This window comes from Monodon monoceros, unplaced genomic scaffold (assembly GCF_005190385.1).
Source record: "Monodon monoceros isolate NGI ecotype Baffin Bay Population unplaced genomic scaffold, NGI_Narwhal_1 Super_Scaffold_21, whole genome shotgun sequence".
NCBI classification, from domain to species: Eukaryota; Metazoa; Chordata; class Mammalia; order Artiodactyla; family Monodontidae; genus Monodon; species Monodon monoceros.
In genome coordinates this window covers 145,961,152-145,983,288 of record NW_021703778.1, presented here as the reverse complement: position 1 = coordinate 145,983,288, position 22,137 = coordinate 145,961,152, and the positions used below count along the sequence as shown (strand labels likewise).

General features: G+C 41.8%; 2 protein-coding genes across 2 annotated transcripts in view; one reads left to right on the top strand and one right to left on the bottom strand.

The window, feature by feature from the left end:
• ENTPD5 (ectonucleoside triphosphate diphosphohydrolase 5 (inactive)) overlaps positions 1–1,749 on the top strand; it is a 36,216-nt gene extending 34,467 nt beyond the window's left edge. Inside the window, exons 15-17 of the transcript XR_003795965.1 lie at positions 668–763; positions 1,326–1,419; positions 1,646–1,749. The gene's annotated coding sequence lies outside the window, so the exon portion shown is untranslated. The remainder of the gene's footprint in view (positions 1–667; positions 764–1,325; positions 1,420–1,645) is intronic.
• Positions 1,750–2,212: 463 nt separating this feature from the next.
• On the bottom strand, positions 2,213–22,033 carry COQ6 (coenzyme Q6, monooxygenase). Its single transcript, XM_029238451.1, has 12 exons — positions 21,841–22,033; positions 10,769–10,903; positions 9,619–9,677; positions 9,207–9,330; positions 6,680–6,810; positions 5,871–5,978; positions 5,552–5,614; positions 5,247–5,354; positions 3,394–3,596; positions 3,201–3,316; positions 2,868–3,034; positions 2,213–2,417 (listed from the first exon to the last, which is right to left on the bottom strand). Exons 1-12 carry the CDS (start codon positions 22,031–22,033, stop codon positions 2,388–2,390), a joined length of 1,437 nt encoding a protein of 478 aa, XP_029094284.1. The 3' UTR covers positions 2,213–2,387.
• Between the last annotated feature and the right edge of the window lie 104 nt (positions 22,034–22,137).

Below are 22,137 nucleotides of genomic sequence, written 5' to 3'. Positions count from 1 at the left end.
TCTTCATTGCTGTGCGCAGGCTCCCTCTAGTTGTGGCGAGCGGGGGCTACTCTTTGTTGCCGTGCGCAGGCTTCTCATTGCGGTGGCTTCTCTTGTTGCGGTGCACCGGCTCTAGGCGCGTGGGCTCAGTAGTTGTGGCTCGTGGGCTCTAGAGCGCAGGCTCAGTGGTTGTGGCTCATGGGCTTAGTTGCTCCGTGGCATGTGGGATCCTCCCGGACCAGGGCTCGAACCTATGTCCCCTGCATTGGCAGGCGGACTACCTAAACACTGTGCCACCAGGGAAGCCCTTCACAGTGATTTTTAATTATACTAAGGTCACCTTTATACCTACTGTCTCTTCCTCCAAAAATGCTAATACAGAGTGAAATAATAGAATCTTTAGAGTTGGAAACAGCCCAACGATATAATCAATCTTCTACCCATTGCAGAACTCCCTTAACACTTCTAACAGGTTGTCATTCAGCTTCTGTGTAGGCATGTTTCCAGACAACTCATTCCACTTTGGGATTGCACTGATGTTAAAAAATCCCTCCTTCTCAGTAGTCTTAGTTCTGCTCTAATCCCTCCTTCCACAGCCTTTCGGTCTTCTGAAGAAAACTCCCAAGTCCTTCACATTCTTTTTAATATTATCACTTGACTTCTAGACCCCCTTCTCATCTTTGTCTAGAGTATGGTGTTAGAACCAGTCATCGTACACGAAATGCTGTTCTACAAGATTAGGGGGAGACAATAAAGACTCCTCCAGCTTGATGGGTTCAGAGAGGTAAGATTTCCTGGTCTTTATCACCACAGCTTGTCTCTGTAGCTTTTCTTATAAAGGCCACATATTCAGCAGACATGTTCGGTCATCCCAAATACTCTCAGAATTCTTGGGTAGGTGCTTTATAACTCCAGAAATGTATCTACATGTTTTCTGATAACCTTGATTAGAATATCTGGAGAATTAACCAGTTTATCCATTATAGGAGCAATCTGGAATGAGACTTTTTCTTAGAAAAAACAATTTGTCTGTAATGTCCTTTTTGCCCCTAGTGTACCTTTTGGGCCTCTTATTAAGAGTCCTACAAGGTCTCATCTTGATGGTTAGGTTTTCTTTCTGTAAATGTGTTATACATTCAAATGTTAGGACATGGCCTAGCACGTAGTGGATTTTGTGTGTTGTCGTCATCATATGAAAAACACTGGGTCATGGAGGTCCTTGCAAGGTGTGCCTTAAAATTCTCGTCTTGCCTGATTCTGTTTGCATACTTTTGCAGAGTCCATGTTCTTCATACCTGGGCTACCTTTCCATTTTTTTAATGAAAGATGACCTTTTTTCCCTACAGTGACCTTTCTGGACTCTGCCAGTAGTCAACACAGCTTTTTCCAGTAGCTGCCATCTTTCATTCTGGGCACATTTTTTCCTGAGATTCCAGGAAGGTTTGTGACATTCACACTTTTTTAGTATCTTATAAATTTTCCACATTTACCTGAAAAGCTCCCTTGTGGTAACAAATTTTCCATTCCCTAAAAATATTTCCCAAGAACAGCTTAGGTTGGGTCAAAAGCAGACTGTTACCTTCTCCTTTCATCTGCAAATCAGACTTCTGGGCAAGATGTTGTTTGTGGTGTACAGATCTAATGGATGCAAAACTCTCTTCGACAGGTATCTCTGGTACTGTGAGGTAACCGCTTCTAAAGTGCACAGTAAAACAACCCACCCCCACCCAGGCTGGCACCAGCCTGCAACCAAACATGAACAAATTCTGCTGCTAATCAGATTTTTCCTTTTGACCTGGTTCCTGAGGTCTTTAAAGCTGTGCAATGAAATTATTTATTGTTTTATAACAGAATAGTGGTGTCCCACAGAGGAACCATAAATGAAATACGGTGCTGTGATGAGGAAATAATAACTAGCATTTTAAGATTTGGTTTTCTTTTCAGAAAGTCTAATATACCTATAATAAAGGTTAAAGCAATTTGTGTTTATTTTGCATTCTAGTGTTATTAATTTTAAAACAGCAATTCTAACAAAAATGCATCAATTGACTATTTCTAATTCTTATCTTTATCAAAAAACTGTATAAATTTACAACCAGCATTTTTTTTTAATTATATAAATCTTCTCTTTAGAAAGGACTGCTAACAAGTGAAAATGAATGAGACAGCACCTTAGCAATTTTTTAGTAATAAAAAGTTCTTTTCAATCAAATCATAGTCTTCCTTTGGGGTTTTTTTCTTGGCTTGGTTGATATGCCTTCCTCACAGAAAATTATCACTCATTATTTGAACTCCACAGGTCCATTAAGCAGAGAAGAAAAAGAGACTGCAGAATTCTAATGTAAATTTATTAAATTAAATCTTGAAAATACGTGGTGGTCTGGGGAAAAGATCCAGAAGAGGAGCACTCATTTGCTTGCAAAGGCCATAATCTGTTCCTGGAGGAAAAAATGAAACAAAGTGAGTGATACTCTGACATTGTAAAGTATGTGGGCAGGTGAAGATAATACCTTAAAATATCTAAAGTGATTAAAGCAAAAATTTGGCAAAAGTCCCAGATAGATTCTCCTCCTGAGTCCCTCCAAAGTGTCTTTTAATGCAAGTTTCTCAGGAAAGAAGCTGGCCAAGCAGCAAAAGGAGTTTAAGCCTCTTTATCTTTACAAGCCCCTATTCACTATTTTAAGCCCTTTATATAAAGGTACTGCTTAGATGTGGGCCCTGGCACCAAAAACCTCGGAAGGGATATTTCTGCTCATAACCACGGGGGAAGGTATTCAGATAAAGATGATAATTTTACAGCCAAGAAAATTAATTTAAAGAAACCAAGTCATTGGCAAAGTCATTCCTCAGTGAGCAAGACTCTTGGAGATCTGGGAGAACTCTCTTACTTTGAGCGGAGACACTGCATTTGTAGCCTGCAAGCCCCACGTCCTGAGCAGCACCAGTGGGGTGGCACTGGTAGAATACAGCCGTTTTAGTAGGTCAGTAGCAGCCAGAAGAGCAGTGTTGTGACGCTGTCTGTCTGTTTCATAAGCTGTGAGGTGACTCATGGAGCCTGAAGGGAAAAGGAAAGGTTAAATCCCTAATTCAGTAGTGAAGTTTTCCTTCCTAGCAAACCAGATACATTTATGTCTACTACATCTAGCTACTGAGGGCCATTTTCCTGATCTTCCCGTATTATAGGACCTTGGGATACCTCTCTAAGGTACCTGAATCCTTACCTAAGTCTTTCCCATTGAAGGCTGCAGTCCTGAGGTGATGCAGCAAGCTGGAGATATCCCCAAAGCCCATGTTGGCACCTTGTCCTGCAAGTGGGTGGACTCTGTGGGCTGCATCCCTAAGGATAAAGCAGAGTTCAGGTGTAGCCTCCAGCGCAGAGTGAAAAGGAGTGGCCCTGCTCTGTTATTATCTTACCCGATGAGTGCCAGCCGAGGCCGGACGTACTCAGCAGCATGTCCCAACCCAAGAGGAAACAGTATTCGGCTTCTGGCATCCACCCTGGCTACACTTGGGGGCAGCTGGCGAGCTGAGATCTTAGTGGGCTTCAGAAAGGCAACCGCATACTGCAGCATGGAGCCAGCCGAGTCGATGAAGTCTGTGTGGTTGGCATCACTCCACTGAGTAGCACCAGCCACAAAACAAAGTGAAATTTCATCAGCGACTCCAGCAGGGAATTAAAAATTCAACAAGGCAACCATTTTATAACCACAGCCAAGGGTAGTAGTGGTACCTAACACACCTAAACTGATTTGTGTCACTAAAGTGACAAGTCCCTCAAACAAATGCAAAATGCAACTTCTCATCACTCCCCACAGGCTTTAGGATCAAGCCAAACTGCTCATGAGCTGCCCCTACCTACCTCTGAGCCTCACCTTTCACTAATCCTACCCTCAAAATGCACATGCCAGCCACAAAGTAGCTCACTCTACAACATGCTCTTGCCTCCACACACCCCTCTACTTAGAATGTCCTCCCACTTCTAGTTCACCAGGATAACACCTCAGAGCATGCAGAAGCTGTCACCCCTTTTTGTAAACCTCCCTCCAAACCTTCTGTGTCTTTCTCCTCCATGCTCCCACAGTATCCTATGCATACTCTACCACTGTATCAAAACTGTCATTTCTATATCTTTCTCCCTCACTTGACTGAGCTTCCTGAAATCAGGGACTATGTCTCATTTGTCCAACTCCAGAGCCTTCTATATAGAAGCACTCATAACTCTTGCTGAATGAATGTACTGCAAAGGCCTATGCCAGGAATATATACTAAATGACCCATAAAGGGTCACCATTTATCTTGGAAGCCACTTCAGTGCGTTCAGTTCCTTTTATTCTTGTTGTTACTACAGAGCAGTGGAGCTTAAGTTCTTCACTGTAAACCAGTGTGAAGTCATTAGCAAGGCAGTAGAGTTTGGTGGTTAAAAGGATAGGCTCAAGGGCCAGCCTGATTTCAGAACCCAGCTTTGCCACCAGCTGTATGACCTCAGGCAAGTTACCTATCTCTAAGTGAGCAGGATAATAGTACCTACCTCAATGGTTCACTGAATTAAATACATAAATACATGTTAAAAAAACTCTTCACCTGTACCTGGCACATAGTAAGTGCTGGATAAATGTTATCGATCATTATCATTAGTGAATTCAGATAATGTGACATTTGAACTCCAAAAATATTGGTGTCTATATTATCTAAAGGCTATGTCTACTCCAGTAATAATTACCATTTGTTGAGTACCCTATAATGTACTAGGTATGTTCCAAGCATTTTACATAAATTCTCTCTAAGTCTTTAGACTTTTATTACTATTAAACCCTAAGAGGTTGGTGATACTATTTCCATTTTTCAGGAGATTAACAGGTAGAACCAATATTGAACCCATATCTCTCTACAAAGCTTACTCTTAAGCTCACTATGGAAATGTGCTCAGCCCCTCCCCAGAAACACTTCTGATGAATCAGGCTTCAATGGTTCAGGTACTTGGCATCTGTTAAAAATTATCAAAGTATTACAGCTTCAAAAAAAGTTACCTATCCAAGTAACTACCACCCAGGCAGCTGTTTCAGTCAGCATAGCAGCAGCCCTCAACCCTCAGAAGAGCACACAAATTAATTTCTTTGTTGTACATTTTCCTGAGTCCCCTCCTCCACATACTCCACATCAAGTGTTACAGGTTCAAAGGGGCAGCTGGTTGGTTGTTCCTCTTTTCTTACTCAAAACCACCTTTCTGTATCTATCCCAGCAACATATCGTCAGCTGGTGATACTCACAAAGGCAGAGTTAACGGCATCCACAAACTTTTCCTCATCCATGCTGACCAGCTCTGCTGCATGTTCATGGGATGTGGACCAAACCAAGGAACTCAAAGTGTCTGAGAGCTGTGTCAAAAGAACATCAATACCAAGGGCTAAAACCTCTGTTCTTAAGAGCTCTCAAGCACGAAGGAAGACAAGAAGGGGTAACAAAGCTAGCCTGGGCATATTCCCTTGAAACCAGAAAAAGGCTGAGAGAAAATGAAGTTCTAAAAGAGGAAGGCTTGACATGTTTAAGCAGACTAGCCAGAAGGACTTCTTACCGGAAGCAGAGCAATGGGCCCGGAGGGGAGAAATCTCTGCCAAGCTACATTGTTTTCTGTGGCCTACAACGGAGAGGAGAAGAGTTCTTGTGAGAAGTACCCAGTACCAATTATTATTGTTTTTTTTCCTAGGTCATAAGATATCTATATGTATTTTATTTTTTTAACATCTTTATTGGAGTGTAATTTCTTTACAATGGTGTGTGAGTTTCTGCTTTATAACACAGTGACTCAGCTAGAGATATACATATATCCCCATATCTCCCCAGTACCAGTTAAACCCGAGCAAGGCCCCCAGATGGTGGGCTCAGGATCTTACCTCCGATAAATGCAGAGTAGCCACAACAGCGGACTGGTCATAGTTCCAGCTAACGTTTTGGATTCCAGCGGCCTGCCGTACTCCTGAGTTGTGGCCATCTGCACCAATCTGCATGGAGACAAGAGCCTGCTGAGTCTTAAAACCTTTTAATTAACGAAACTGTTCCAGAAGTTTGTCTCTGCCTCCTAAAAGTTTTCTCTAGTTCCCACTGGTGGCAAGCCCGTCTGTGGCAGGTAACTCTTTATCATGCCTGCCTCACTCCCAGCCCCTAGAGGGGTAGCCCTACATATGCGATCCCAGCTTCAATTAACAGACCAAAGCTGGACATCTGATCCAAGAGGTGCCAGCCGTAGGTTAAACTGAGCCAAAGTCTCTTGATATTTGAACTAGAAAGCAATAAGGCAGGCGCTAGAGTTGAAGAATCCTGAAGTAAGGTTGGGAACGGCTGCCATGGAAAAGGGGAAGCTGATGAGCAGAAAGAAAAAAATGGGAGATGCAAGGAGATGAACGACTACAGGACTCCTGAGAGGGAAGGAACAGCCTCAATTTCTGACCCTCTGATTCCTGTCCCTGTAAGGCCAGCTATCCTTTATTTCAAGACCTATGATGGTCCAAGAGATTGCTTCCTGTACAGGATTTACAACAGAACCATCTTAACTGGAGCTGGTTTGAGTGGGTATGGGTCCTTATAACCAAAAGTTTTGCCTAAAATTAACTTTAACTATAGCTTAGATCTAAAACTAGAGACCCTAGAATCTAACAAGATGTGGATATGTGAGACCCCTGGCAAAATAAGAATCTTCAACTACCAACAATTTGGTCTGGAGGATGCTGCCATCACCTAGGGTAATATGAACCCAAGGGCTGGAGTCTGCCATGGAAAATGGATAAGGCCAGGTATAGCTGACTGCTTTGCTCTTGTAGAGAACGGTCACTCGGTCTAGGGAGGTCAAAAGAGAAAAAACAAAACATTAGACAGCTGGCCCACAGGCTGAGGAAAAAACTAAAGCAAAGTCCCAAGACAGCTTATCTTTATCATTTACTCCTAAACAAGAAAAGTAAAGATCTCAAAAATAACTCATGTGATCTATGCTATGGTCTAAGAGCTAATAAATGACAGAGGCCACAGGGATGAATCAGTGTGAGGAAAACAAGGACAAAAAAAAGTAAGCTCTCACTGAACTGTCACCTGCATGAGGCACTCTTCCCATCTTCATGATCCTGCTCCAGTTTCACTCTATGTCTACATGAACCCACATGTGTTTTCAAAGCAAATAGGGTGGGGAATACCACAGACTCAAACAAGTTCTAGATTTCATAAGATTTTTCTTCCCACTGGAAGTCATTTTACTTTTCTGATCATAAACAGTACATGCTTACTACTTTTACTTTGTGTAAAAGTCTGAACCACAAAGAAAGGTTTAAAAGGGGGGAAAAAATCACCTTTAATCATACCACTCAGAGACAGCTAGTTAAAGCTTTGTTGTATAGCTTTCCAAACAATTTCCTGTGTGTGTATATGCACACACACCCCACACACATACACACACAAATGGGATCATATGACACACACTTTTTTTCACCAATATATTATGGGACATGTTTCTCAGTGACTATTAGATCTAAATTATCTTTTGGACCTCCCTGGTGGCGCAGTGGTTAAGAATCCACCTGCCAATGCAGGGGACATGGGTTCAATCCCTGGTCCGGGAAGATCCCACATGCCGCGGAGCAGCTAAACCCGTGCACCACAACTACTGAGCCTGCGCTCTAGAGCCCACACGCCACAACTACTGAAGCCTGCGCACCTAGAGCCCGTGCTCCACAACAAGAGAAGCCACCGCAATGAGAAGTCCATGGACTGCAATGAACAGTAGCTCCTGCTCACTGCAACCAGAGAAAGCCCGTGCACAGCAACGAAGACCCAACACAGCCAAAAAAATTAAAAAAACAAATAAATAAATAAAAAGAAAGACAATCTAGTTTTAAAATGAGCAAAAGATTTTAAACAGACACTTCTCCAAAGAAGATATACAAATAGGGACTTCCCTCGTGGTCCAGTGTTTAAGAATCCACCTTCCAATGCAGGGGACGCAGGTTCGATCTCTGGTCGGGGAACTAAGATCCCACATGCCGCGGGGCAACTAAGCCCACACACCACAACTAGAGAGAAGCCTGAGCACCACAACGAAAGATCCCACATGCCACAACTAAGACCCGATACAGCCAAAAAAAAAAAGATATACAAATAGCCAACAAGTACATGAAAAGACACTCAACATTATTAGTCATCAGGTAAATACAATCAAAACTACGAGATGGGACTTCCCTGGCAGTACAGTGGTTAAGATTCTGTGCTCCCAATGCAGGGGGCACAGGTTCACTCCCTGGTCGGGGAACTGAGATCCCGCATGCTGTGTGGTGTGGCCAAACAAAATAAACAAAAAAACTACAATGAGATACCACTTCAGTTACTAGGACGGCTATTAAAAAAAAAAGGTTGAGGGGAATAAAGTTTTGGTGGAGAAATTGGAACCCTTATATACTGTTGGTGGGAAAGGGACATGGTAGAGCCTCTTTAAAGTTTGGCAGTTTATGAAAATGTTAAACATAGAATTATTAGATGACCCAGCAATTCTACTCCTAAGCATCCACCCAGCAGAAATGAAACATGTCCACACAAAACCTTGTCCATAAATATTCATAGCTTTATTCACAATCACCAAAAAGTGGAAACAACCCAAAATGTCCATCGGCTGATGAATGGATAAACAAAATGTGATCTATCCACACAATGAAATACTATTGGGCAGTAAAAAAGGCTAGAGTACTGATACATACTACAACATGAATGAATCTCAAAAATGCATTTAGTGAGAGAAGTCAGACATTAAAAAATACATATTGTATCATTCTATCTACATGAAATGTCCAGAATAGGCAAATCTCAAAAAACAGAAAGTAGATTAGTGGTGCCAGGGGCTAGGAGTGGGAATGGGGAATGACTGTAAACAGGTACGAGGTTTACTTCTGAGTAATAGGAATGTTCTACAGTCATATCGTGGTGATGGTGGCACAACTCTGTAAATAGATTGAAAAATCACTGAATTGTACACTTAAAATCAGTGAATTATTGGTATGTAAGTTATACCTGAATAAAGCTGTTTAAAAAAAAAAAAGAGAGAGAGAGAAAGAACGTCCCTGAGATAACTGTTAGAGGGCTTCTTTATGGTGGACATCAGTATCTGTAGAAGGGATCCTTCCAGTAAGTCCCAGAATAACTCTTAGTTCATCTTCCAGAAAGCAAGTGGAAGATGGAAGAGATAGATACCTCACCTGACACAGCCTCCAGCTGCTTAGTGAGAGCATGCATGATGACATTGTTCTCCACTATACAGCCCATGTCATCTAAATTATCCTTATCGAACATTATCAGGGCTTCTGAGCAGGCATCCCACACCTGGAAACACAAAGGGAAAGTTTGTATTACAGCCCAAGGAAAAGGAAATATTACTCCAGTCAAACTGAGCATTGACCGAAGCAGGAAAACCACAGTTTGTCAGTCCCTCTGGCAGGAAGTATAAGGTGGGAAGAAAATTCTCTCATGAATGCTTCCCTCCTACTTCCTTTGACTGAGTGTAAACTCTGTCTGAATTCCTCCCACATTTACAGAAAACCTGGAGAATGTGAACTCCAATATCTTAACTCAAGATAAACCAAGATAAGCCAAAGGTGATAAAGGAGGCACCTGCATTCGCCGAAAGGCTCTGTATCTCATGTTGCAGATGTGGTCCCAGGCACCAAAACCTACAAAAGAAAGGAGTTATATATAGACCAAAGCAACCTGATGGGACTGGCATCCCTCCTGGGTTCCCCTTTCTCTCTCCTTCCTGTTAAGTAAGAGATTGTTTTCAGTGTCTCCAATAATAGGGAAATACTCTTCACTTCTATCCTGTTTGATGCTAGAAGCTAAGCTACTCTGTTCCCCAGTTCAGAATATACAGCATGAAAAAGACCCAGCTTTCATGATCAAAGGTCAAATCACATTAAAGTGGGGGAAATAATAAAGTGGGGGAAATAAACCAAATCCGTATTTTCTTTTCCTTCATCATCCTATTGAGGATACAAACTCCCTGGATAAAGACTATTTTTTGCTTAATCTAGAGCACTAAACCGATTCATTCATTGAGGAAATAATTTATTGAGCACTTACTATGTGCCAGATACACTTCTAGGTACTGAGCATAAAGCGGGAAACCAAACAGACAAATCTCTGCCCTTCAGCAGCTGACATTCTAGTTGGAGAGATAGACAATTAAAAAAAAATTCATAATAAAATGTCAGGTAGTGTTATAAAGAAAAATAAAGCAGTATAAGGAGCTAGAGAGTCATGCAAGAGTTTAATTTTAGATGGGCTGTTTCTAGATAGGATGGCTTGAGGGAGTAACATTTGACAAAGACCTTAAGATAATTTGCTAACTGGTTCCAGGTGTACACATCCACCTACACCCTACGAGCACTTAGCATTCAGGCTGCCCAGCCCCCTATAGGGCTGACTCTGGAAATGAAGAGTATGCTGTTACTAGAAGCGAATGATCGTAATTAGTTCATATAGTTTCAATTCCACCAATTCATAATGACCCAACATCACAAATGATGTCTACATGGAGCCACATGTCCCAGAGATGTCTTCCTCAGACTGCGAGTTGACACACGAACAATTCCAGGGGTCCTCATCTTCGACTATGTACTAGACCTACCAACCCCACCCTCCTCTTCCCACCCATCTCAGTGAGCTCCCTCCTCGCCAGATGCTCTGCTGACTCTGCTCTATGGGACACACTGGAAAGTCAAGAGAGACAGGAGATTGGTTCTACAACAGAGGATCTTCTACTCACTACTGAGAAGGGTTGCGGAGCCAGGGGAAATGGAGCTGACCCTGTTGCTGTAAGTTTCTGGCAATTTCCCCAGTACTTTCTTTGGACCTGCTTCTAGCAACAGGATTTTCTTGTCACAAAAGTGAATATCATATCCTAAAAAAAAAAAAGAACAAAATGTTATATCATTTTAGGAAAATCAGAATTTATTCTCTTTCTCATTTCCAAGAGAAGCAACATATTAACTAATCCCTTAGCCCTCAGGATACAAATTTCTTACACACATAAAAAGGAAAACATCATGTGGCGTCCTAAGCAATAATGTGTACTACCATTTCAGTCATGCAAAGCACCCTGCCCATGGTGGTAAGGCCTCTCCAGACAGTCTAACACCTGCCATGTGCAAAGACACAAATAATGGCAAAACCCATAGCAAGTGAATAGACTGTCCTAGAAAGGAAAAATGAAGAAAGGAAGGCTGTAGTATTTAGACACCAGATATTTACAATCTACAAAGTATTAAGTCACTAAAAATTACAAATCCTGTTCAATAGAAAAATGGGGTTAATAAAATTCATTGTGGCCTCAAGATTAAGTCAAAGATAAAGAGCTTGTGAAAGAAAAGGGGGCCAAAAAATAACATCAACTGTGCCTAAAAATCTGGTCCTAAAACATCTGTATAGTGAAGTAAAAAGAGGACTTGGAGACTCTGTTACTGGGTCACTGCAGCACAAACACAAGTCCTTCCACAGTGTCTCAGAGAACGGTGCAGGGAAAAGATAAGCAGTGAGTTGCATGTGACAGAATTTACCAGAGAAGAAACACTGCAGGTTTTACTTAGTAACGGTGAGAGAAATCCCAAAGACCCTGACCCCTCTTTTTATTTTGGAATCTAAATGAGAAGAAAGGCACTATTATTACATACAACAAAGAAAGTGTGAAAATCAAGGCTGGCTCCAGTCAAAAAGGAGTGAACTGTGCTGAACCCACCAGGTCAGCATGGTGCTCCCTGTCATGCGGCAGCACCTGAACAGCAGTTCTGCCATGGAAGATGGGAGAGGGGCCGTGCCCGCAGATAGGACAACTTTCTGGTCCATCACATCTCTAGGCTTTGATCTAACAGAAGCCACTGCAACCGAATGCTGCCTGCCACCAGCTCCCTACGGCTCCTACTCCCTGAAGCCTCACCTCCCCAGCAGTCCTCTTAGTACCACACCCGCACACCTCCACCCCCAGGATAGGTCAGTTGCTTGCTCCTCTAGGGTAGCTTTCATTTCATTCTTCCTTCTGTTAGTTATTTACAAATCTTCTTCCTTTGCTAGATTCTAAATTCCTTGGAGGCCAGGAATCATTTCTTTTCCTATCGTACGTCCCCAGCAGCAAACTGCTGTTATCTCCTCAATCCATAAAATAGATAATGTCTTAACAGACATTTTTGTTAAATGAGAAACCAGGAAATATATAAGAAAACAGTTAGATTTCCATCCTATATTTGCCCTGGTGAGTAGAAATAGAAAAATTATAAAAATATCTATTTTAGGCTATAATACCATTACAGTTAAAGGCACAAACATATATATGACTTAGCTATTGATTGAATTAAATGAAATTATAAATTGTAGTTGACTATCTAAATTTTAACCTTGAAATCACTTCACTCTATATAGAATCCAAGTTAATTTTGATTTATCAAATAACAACCTAGAACGATAAATTAATAACCTGTCACTCTTTTATGAATAACAGTAGGTTATTATATTAATAATATTTACTTTTTTCCTGTATATCTATAAGCAAAGTTCCATAGAATCACTATTATCATTATCATCATCACTGCTAATGTTTATTAACACCTATATGCCAGGTACAATTATATATGATTTACTGTAGTATCATCTGATATAATCCATACCACAATTTTATGAAGAAAGAAAAGCTATTTTGCTCTAATTTTAGAGATGAGAAAAACCAATGTACAGAAATTGTGAGTAATTTATATAATTCCACCCAAACAGAACCTATTGGAGACAAGACTAAGGATTCAAATACATGTAATCTTATATCTTATATGGACACTTGTTTCTTCACCATTTAACTTCTTCCTTTAAAGGAAAGTTCCTTCTTATTTAAGAAAATCAGAAAAACAATCAGGAGGGAGATTGGTTCAAGATGGCGGAGTAGAAGGACGTGCTCTCACTCCCTCTTGTGAGAACACCAGAATCACAACTAACTGCTGAACAATCATCGACAGGAAGACACTGGAACTCACCAAAAAAGATACCCCACATCCAAAGACAAAGGGGAAGCCACAGTGAGACGGTAGGAGGGGTGCAATCACAGTAAAATCAAATCCCATAACTGCTGGATGGATGACTCACAAACTGGAGAACACTTATACCACAGAAGTCCACCCACTGGAGTGAAGGGTCTGAGCCCCATGTCAGGCTTCCCAACCTGGGGGTCCGGAAATGGGAGGAGGAATTCCTAGAGAATCAGACTTTGAAGGCTCGCGAGATTTGACTGCAGGGCTTCGACAGGACTGGAGGAAACAGAGACTCCACTCTTGGAGGACACACACAAAGTAGTGTGCGCATCGGGACCAAGGGGAAGGAGCAGTGACCCCATAGGTAGGTCTGGAGACTGAACCAGACCTACCTGCTAGTGTTGGAAGGTCTCCTGCAGAGGCGGGGGATGGCTGTGTCTCACTGTGAGGACAAGGCCACTGGCAGCAGAAGTTCTGGGAAGTACTCCTTGGCGTGAGCCCTCCCAGAGTCCGCCATTAGCCCCACCTAAGAGCCCGGGTAGGCTCCACTGTTGGGTCACCTCAGGCCAAACAACCAGCAGGGAGGGAACCCAGCCCCACCCATCAGCAGACAAGAGTATTAAAGTTTTACTGAGCTCTGCCCACCAAAGCAACAGCCAGCTCGACCCACCACCAGTCCCTCCCATCAGGAAACTTGCACAAGCCTCTTAGACAGCCTCATCCACCAGAAGGCACAGAGCAGAAGCAAGAAGAACTACAACCCTGCAGCCTGTGGAACAAAAACCACATTCACAGAAAGACAGACAAGATGCAAAGGCAGAGGGCTATGTACCAGATGAAGGAACAAGATAAAACCCCAGAAAAACAACTAAATGAAGTGGAGATAGGCAAGCTTCCAGAAAAAGGATTCAGAATAATGATAGTGAAGATGATCCAGGACCTCGGAAAAAGAATGGAGGCAAAGGTCGAAAAGATGCAAGAAATGTTTAACAAAGATCTAGAAGAATTAAAGAACAAACAAACACAGATGAACAATACAATAACTGAAATGAAAACTACACTATAAGGAATCAATAGCAGAATAACTGAGGCAGAAAAACGGATAAGGGACCTGGAAGACAAAATGGTGGAATTCACTTCTGCCGAACAGAATAAAGAAAAAAAAATGAAAAGAAATGCAGACAGCCTAAGAGACCTCTGGGACAATATTAAATGCAGCAACGTTCGCATTATAGGGGTCCCAGAAGGAGAAGAGAGAGAAAGGACCTGAGAAAATATTTGAAGAGATTATAGTCGAAAACTTCCCTAACATGGGAAAGGAAGGAGCCACCCAAGTCTAGGAAGTGCAGAGAGTCCCATACAGGATAAACCCAAGGAGAAACACGCCAAGTCACATAGTAATCAAACTGACAAAAATTAAAGACAAAGAAAAATTATTGAAAGCAGCAATGGAAAAACAACAAATAACATACAAGGGAACTCCCATAAGGTTAACAGCTGATTTTTCAGCAGAAACTCTACAAGCCAGAAGGGAGTGGCATGATATACTTAAAGTGATGAAAGGGAAGAACCTACAACCAAGATTACTCTACCCCACAAGGATCTCATTCAGATTTGAGGGAGAAATCAAAAGCTTTACAGACAAGCAAAAGCTAAGAGAATTCAGCACCACCAAACCAACAAATGCTAAAGGAACTTCTCTAAGTGGGCAACACAAGAGAAGAAAAGGACCTACAGAAACAAACCCAAAACAATAAAGAAAATGATAATAGGAACATATATATCAATAATTACCTTAAACATGAATGAATTAAATGCTCCAACCAAAAAGACGCAGGCTCGCTGAATGGATACAAAAACAAGACCCATAAATATGCTGTCTACAAGAGACCCACTTCAGACCTAGGGACACATTCAGACTGAAAGTGAGGGGATGGAGAAAGATCTTCCATGCAAATGGAAATCAAAAGAAAGCTGGAGGGGGCTTCCCTGGTGGCGCAGTGGTTGAGAGTCCGCCTGCCGATGCAGGGGACACAGGTTCGTGCCCCGGTCCGGGAAGATCCCACATGCCACGGAGCAGCTCGGCCCGTGAGCTATGGCCACCGAGCCTGCACGTCCGGAGCCTGTGCTCCACAATGGGAGAGGCCACAACAGTGAGAGGTCCGCGTACCACAAAAACAAAAACAAAAACAAAAACACATGCACCCCAGTGTTCATGGCTGCACTATTTACAATAGCCAGGTCATGGAAGCAACCTAAATGCCCATCAACAGATGAATGGATACAGAAGATGTGGTATATATATACAATGGAATATTACTCAGCCATAGAAAGGAACGAAATTGGGTCATTTGTAGAGATGTGGATGAATCTAGAGACTGTCATACAGAGTGAAGTAAGAAAGAGAAAAACAAATATCGTATATTAACGCATATATGTGAAACCTAGAAGAATGATACAGATGAACCGGTTTGCAGGGCAGAAATTGAGACACAGATGTTGAGAACAAACCTATGGACACCAAGGGGGGAAGCAGCGGTGGGTGGGGGTGGGGTGTGATGAACTGGGAGATTGGAATTGACCTGTATACACTAACGTGTATAAAATGGATGACTCATAAGAACCTGCTGTATAAAAAAATAAATAAAATAAAATTCAAAAAAAAAAGAATAAAAACAAACAAAACAATCAGGAGAAAATTTGGTGAGAGAATATTCAGAAGAGACAACAACTAAAAAGAAAAGCTTCTGAAATGGAAGTAAGTTTAGTCTGTTCTAGAAATATGCTGTCCACTAAAACTAATAGAATATGCAAATAATAAAAATAATGTGACACGTAATTTTAAATTCTCTAGAAGACACGTTTAAAAAGTAAAAATAAAGTGGTTAATTACATTAGTTAATTTTGCTTTAGTTTATCTAATATATCCAAAATTATAGCATTATGAATATTAACAATGACAAAATTGAGATATTTTACATTAATTTTTATACTGCCTTTGAAATGTGGTATGTATTTTACACTTACAGAACAAATGCATTTAGATTAGAATATGGTAAATACGGTATCATATTTTAAGTGATCGGTAGTCATGTGTGACTGGTAGCTACCATAATGGACAATGCAGCTCTAGAGACTGAAGGGTGACCTACGGTGCCTAACGGTGACTACGGAAGAGAATGGATCAAGGTGAATTTGGCGAGAGAGATAATATACAGATCAAATAGTGCCTTCTAGACACTGGCAGGAAATTTGGACCATATCCCAACTACAGTAGGAGTCAACTGGAGGGTTTTCAGTAGATTGAGATGATGTGATCACTGCCTGTTCTAGTCCAGCTGGGCTGTTATATCAAAACACCACAGAAAAAAAAAAAGAAAATCAGAAACTCTGGATTTTAATCCCAGCTCTCACTGTTTCTAGCTTTATGACATAGTACAGTCAGCTCATCACCTACAAATGCATGTATAACATTATATATGTTATAAATTTCCTTTAGTCAAAAAAAATTAGGGACTTCCCTGGTGGCTCAGTAGTTAAGAATCCGCCTGTTAATGCAGGGGACACAGGTTCAAGCCCTGGTCCAGGAAGATCCCACATGCCACAGAGCCACAACTACTGAAGCCCACGTGCTCTAGGGCCTGTGCTTTGCAACAAGAGAAGCCACTGCAATGAGAAGTACGTGCACCTCAAAGAAGAGTAGTCCCTGCTCGCCACAACTAGAGAAAGCCCACGTGCAGCAACGAAGACCCAACACAGCCAAAAATAAATAAATAAAATAAATTTAAAAATTAGATTTCCAAGCACATAAAATATAGCCAGGTCCAATATTTTATTTTATTTTTCAATATTTTATTTGTTAGCTATTTAATATAACATTTTAGGGGTTTCCTAGTCATGCAGTGATTAAGAATCCGCCTGCCAATGCAGGGGACACGGTTTCAACCCCTGGTCCAGGAAGATCCCACATGCTGCAGAGCAACTAAGCCCGTTCGCCACAACTACTGAGCCTGCGCTCTAGAGCCCATGAGCCACAACTACTGAGCCCACGTGCCACAACTACTGAAGCCCGCGTGCCTAGAGTCTGTGCTTCACAACAAGAGAAGCCACCCCAATGAGAAGCCCGCGCACCGCAACGACGAGTATCCCCTGCTCGCCGCAACTAGAGAAAGCCCACACGCAGAAATGAAGACCCAACACAGGCAAAAATAAATAAATAAACATTTTAAAAATTTATAAAAAAATAATATAACATTTTAGGAAACTAGCTTGGAGAAAAAATATCAGAGAATATCACTTACAAATAACAATGTGAGAGGGAAATATAGGTATTTCAAGGATAAAACATAAACTAATGTGAGTTTGAAGAAGAAAAGAATCAAGGAAAACATAAAAACTGACCTATACGGAAATATGAAGAGCCAGCTGGAAATTTTTCACTTTTAAAGCGGCTGTCTAAAACTAAGTGGATGTTGAATTATAAAGGTTGATCAGCATATAAACTATTGACAAAGAATATTCTTTGGGATTCATGCCATGATGATCAAGGGGAGACAGTAGCATGCACTAAATCCCAAGCAGGTAGTTTACTTGACTCCGCAGGCACCTGCTCAAGGACAGAGTCTCCTCACAGTGTTCAGCTCCATCTATTTTATAGGAAAAAAGCAGAGGCTTGCTCACTGAATAAATTGAATGAAAGATTTCCAAACCTTCCCCCTGCCCCCCGAGAGGTTCAACTTTCATGTTTTAACATTATCTTCTCTGAGTTTTTTTTTTTTTTTTTTTGCAGTACGCGGGCCTCTCACTGTTGTGGCCTCTCCCGTTATGGAGCACAGGCTCCGGACGCGCAGGCCCAGCGGCCGTGGCTCACGGGCCCAGTCGCTCTGTGGCATGTGGGATCCTCCCGTACATGTCCCCTGCATCGGCAGGCAGACTCTCACCCACTGCGCCACCAGGGAAGCCCATTCTCTGAGCTTTTGAGTGTGAATGTTTCTTTTGTAAACCTACGCTTGGTAGTTTTGACTGACTTAGAGTCAGTGATTCTTACATCCTGGTGTCCTCGGCCCATGACCTTTTTCTTTTGTAAACTTATACAGAGCATTCTGTATTGTCAGTGTCTGTTTAAAGTCAGCCCTGACTTTAAGAATTTATACTTTTGGGACTTCCCTGGTGGCACAGTGGTTACGAATCTGCCTGCCAATGCAGGGGACACGGGTTCGATCCCTGGTCCTCCCACATGCTGCGGAGGAACTAAGTCCGTGCACCACAACTACTGAGCCCGCGTGCTGAAACTACTGAAGCCCACGCAGCTAGAGCCTGCGCTCTGCAACAAGAGAAGCCACCACAATGAGAAGCCCGCGCACCACAATGAAGAGTAGCCCCCACTTGCCACAACTAGAGAAAGCCTGTGTGCAGCGACGAAGACCCAACGCAGCCAAAAATAAGTTAATTTAAAAAAAAATTTACACTTCTAAGGAAAAGACAGAAAAATAAACAATTACAATACAGAATTTTGTAAGTTTATAAAAGAATTGCTGCTTTCCCTCCTTGAAATGTGGATAAATGGGGATGAGAAAAAGAACAATATAGGAAGGAAAAAAAGTTATACAAAGAAGATAGCAAAACACCAAATTTTAACAAAATTAACAAAAATTTAGTAAAACTAAAAAAATTTTTCAGATACATATCATACAAAATTGTATAAAAAGTTAGGAGGTAAGTCACTACAAGACAATTAAGCCTTCCCAGTGTTTTTCATTCTCAAAGTGTGGTCTTCAGATCTCCTGCATCCATCTCTGGAGATTATTTGTTAAAAATACAGGCTCCTGGGCCCCACCTGGACAAACTGAGTCAGAGTCACTGGAAGTGGAACCTGGAATCCTCATTTTAAAAATATGCTCCACAGACTGGTAACAACGATTGCCTATGAGGAGAATTGGATGGCTAACAATTAGAAATGGAAGTCTTACTATACATTCTTTATACTATATATACTATGCACTTTTGTATTTCAAAATTCTTATGTGTTATGTCCCTGTCTTAGTTACTCAAAGCCCAAAACCAAAACCAAACCAAAAAACCCAGATGATTCTTAAACATGCTCAAGCTTGAGAAGCACCATTATAGTCCATTTACCGATAGGTAAAACCAAAATGGCTGTCAGGCAGCAAGGGTATATATGTCAGAAAGTCTTGTCAGTCTCAAAAAGGATTTGTATTTCCTAATTACCAACTTTTGAGAGCAAGTTACTTAACCTTTCTGAGCTTTAACTTTCTTATCTGCACAATCTAAAATCAAGAGTATTATGACAATTAAATAAAATATAGGGAATTCCCTGGCAGTCCAGTGGTTAGGACTCGGCACTCTCACTGCTGGGCCTAGGTTCAATCCCTGGTCGGGATCTAAGATCCTGAAAGCCACTTGGCACAGAAAACAAAAAAAGTATATATATATATATATATATATATATATATATATATATGTACACACATACATATATATGTATGTATATATATGCAAAATACTTTAAAAGATGCCTATCTATAGCAAGTGCTCAATAACTGATAGCTATGTTTTACAAAATTACTTTGAGACTCAAGCCCATTAGCTCATACAAAGCACTGCTTCCCACCAGTTTCCTAGAAAAGGAACTTCCTAGGGAAGATGTGACTAACACCCCAGAACTGAAATCAGAAAAGACTTTCTCACTGTTAGTGACCTTTAATTTGTGAAGCCAGAAAACTCAAATCCAATTTCTGAAAGTCACCGTACAGTTGTTAAAAGCAAAAGAATTTGGTTGCCTGGGTTCAAATTCTGACTCTGCCTGGTGTGAGACTCTGGTCCTTACTTAACCTCGTTTCTTCATATAAAAGATGAAACTATCTACCCCACAAGGTAGTGGAGCAGCCTAAACTACACATGTAAAAGCAAAGTCCTTACCTTAACTTGCATACAATGTTTAACTCAAAGTGGATCATAGCCTTAAATGTAAGAACTAAAAGTATAAAACTCTTAGAAGAAAACACAGGAGCGAAACTTTGTGACTTTGGGTTAGATAATGATTTCTTAGATATGACACCATAGCACAAGTGGTAAGAGATTGATAAGCTGGACTTCATCAAAATTAAAAACTTCTGTGCTTCAAAGGACACCATCAAGAAAGTGAAAAAACAACCCACAAAATGGGAGAACATATTTGCAAATCATTTATCTGATAAGGGGCTTGTACCCAGAATACATAAAAAACTCTTACAACTCAATAATAAAAAGACAAATAGCCCAGTTTAAAAATGGGCAAAGGTTCTGAATATACATTTCTCCAAAGACATACAAATGACCAATAAACATATGAAAGAATATTCAACATCATTAGTCATTAGGGAAATGCAAATCAAAACCAGAAGATATCACCTCACACTCACTAGCATAACCAGTAAGAAAAAGACAGTAACAGTGCTGTCCAGGACGTGGAGAAATTAGACCCCTCGGGACTTCCCTGGTGGTGCAGTGGTTAAGAATCCGCTTGCCAATGCAGGGGACACGGTTTCGAGCTCTGGTCTGAGAAGATCCCACATGCTGAGGAGCAACTAAGCCTGTGTGCCACAACTACTGAGCCTGCGCTCTACAGCCTGCGAGCCACAACTACTGAGGCCTGCGCGCCTAGAGCCCGTGTTCCGCAACAAGAGAAGCCACCTCAATGAGAAGCTCGCACACCGCAATGAGAAGCCCGCGCACCACAAAGAAGAGTAGCCCCTGCTCACCGCAACTAGAGAAAGCCCGCGTGCAGCAACAGACCCAACGCAGCCAAAAATAAATAAATGAATGAATGAATAATGAAAAAAAAATTAAGGAATGCCTTTCTTTCTAAAAAAAAGAAAGAAAGAAAGAAATTAGACCCCTCATTTATTGCTGGTGGGAATGTAAAATAGTGCAGCCACTCTGGAACACAGGCAGTTCTTCAAAATGTTAAACACAGAGTTTACCATATGACCCTGCAAATCCACTCCTAGGAATATATCCAAGATAACCAAAAATATATGCTTACACAAAAGCTTGTACAGAAAATGATAGTAGCATTATTTGTTATAGCCCCAAAGTGAAAACGACTCAAATGTCCATCACCTGATGAATTAATAAACAAAATGTGCTATATCCACACAAAATATTACTTAGCCATAAAAAGGAACGAAGTACTGGCACATGCTGCAACCTGGATGAACTCTGAAAACATTAAGCAGATTCCATGTCTATGGAAATGTCCAGAAAAAGCCAAGCTATAGAGATAGAAAGTACATGAGTGGTTGCCAGGAGCTGAGGAGATTGGGGGGACATGGGCAGTGATTACTAATAGGTTTGGGTTCCTTTTGGGGGTGATAAAAATGTTCTAAAATTTATTGTGGCAATGGCTGCACAACTCGGTGAGTACGCTAAAAATCATTAAATTCTATGCTTTAAATGGGTAAACTTTATGGTATGCAAATCATATCTCAATGAAGCTGTTTAAAAAACAACATCAACAAAAAACTGCCTAGCCTAGCTCAACAGACAATGCCCGATTACTTCCAACTGTGTCCAGAACTAAATAACCCTGGGCGGGTCTGTTTCCCCACGCTTCGGAAGGACTCCTAAGGAGTCCCTCCCACTTTTGACCCTTCGGAATCCTGAAGGAACAAACGTTTGCCCCCGGGGTTCTGAGGTTCCTCTGGGCAGGGAATGGACCACAAGATCTACAACGCTTAGACCTTGGGCAAACAGTGCCAGGGCTCACACGGTCCTCATCGTTCCTCTACGGCCCCGCTCCCCGCCGCTATCGGCCTGGAGATGCGCTTACCCAAGGCACAAGCCATAGCGGTGCCCACCAGGCCTCCCCCGGACACCACCACATCGTACACGGTGTCTGACGAAGCGCCGGCCCACCTCCGGCAGGAGACCAGCGGGCCCCTCTGGGTAGCGGCAGGGGCAGTCCCCCACCGGACCCTAGCCAGCCGGGCCGCCATAGTCCTGACCTGCACCGTAATTGGCATCACGCTGATCTCGCCTGGGGTTAGCACTTCCGGAGCAGAGCTTTCCAGGCACAGGCCGCTTGAGCCGCCACCTCAAAACCGGAAGTATAACGTGCAAAGAGAAT

What these genes read in the sequence shown, in the direction of transcription:
- COQ6 (XM_029238451.1), bottom strand. Translation starts at nt 22,033, where the DNA reads ATGCCAATTACGGTGCAGGTCAGGACTATGGCGGCCCGGCTGGCTAGG. An exon ending in GAGCCTTTCGGCGAATGCAG is followed by an intron (nt 9,331 to 9,618) that starts GTGCCTCCTTTA and finishes TTGTGTTTCCAG; the next exon opens with GTGTGGGATGCCTGCTCAGA. An exon ending in CTTCAATGGGAAAGACTTAG is followed by an intron (nt 3,035 to 3,200) that starts GTAAGGATTCAG and finishes TTTTCCCTTCAG; the next exon opens with GCTCCATGAGTCACCTCACA.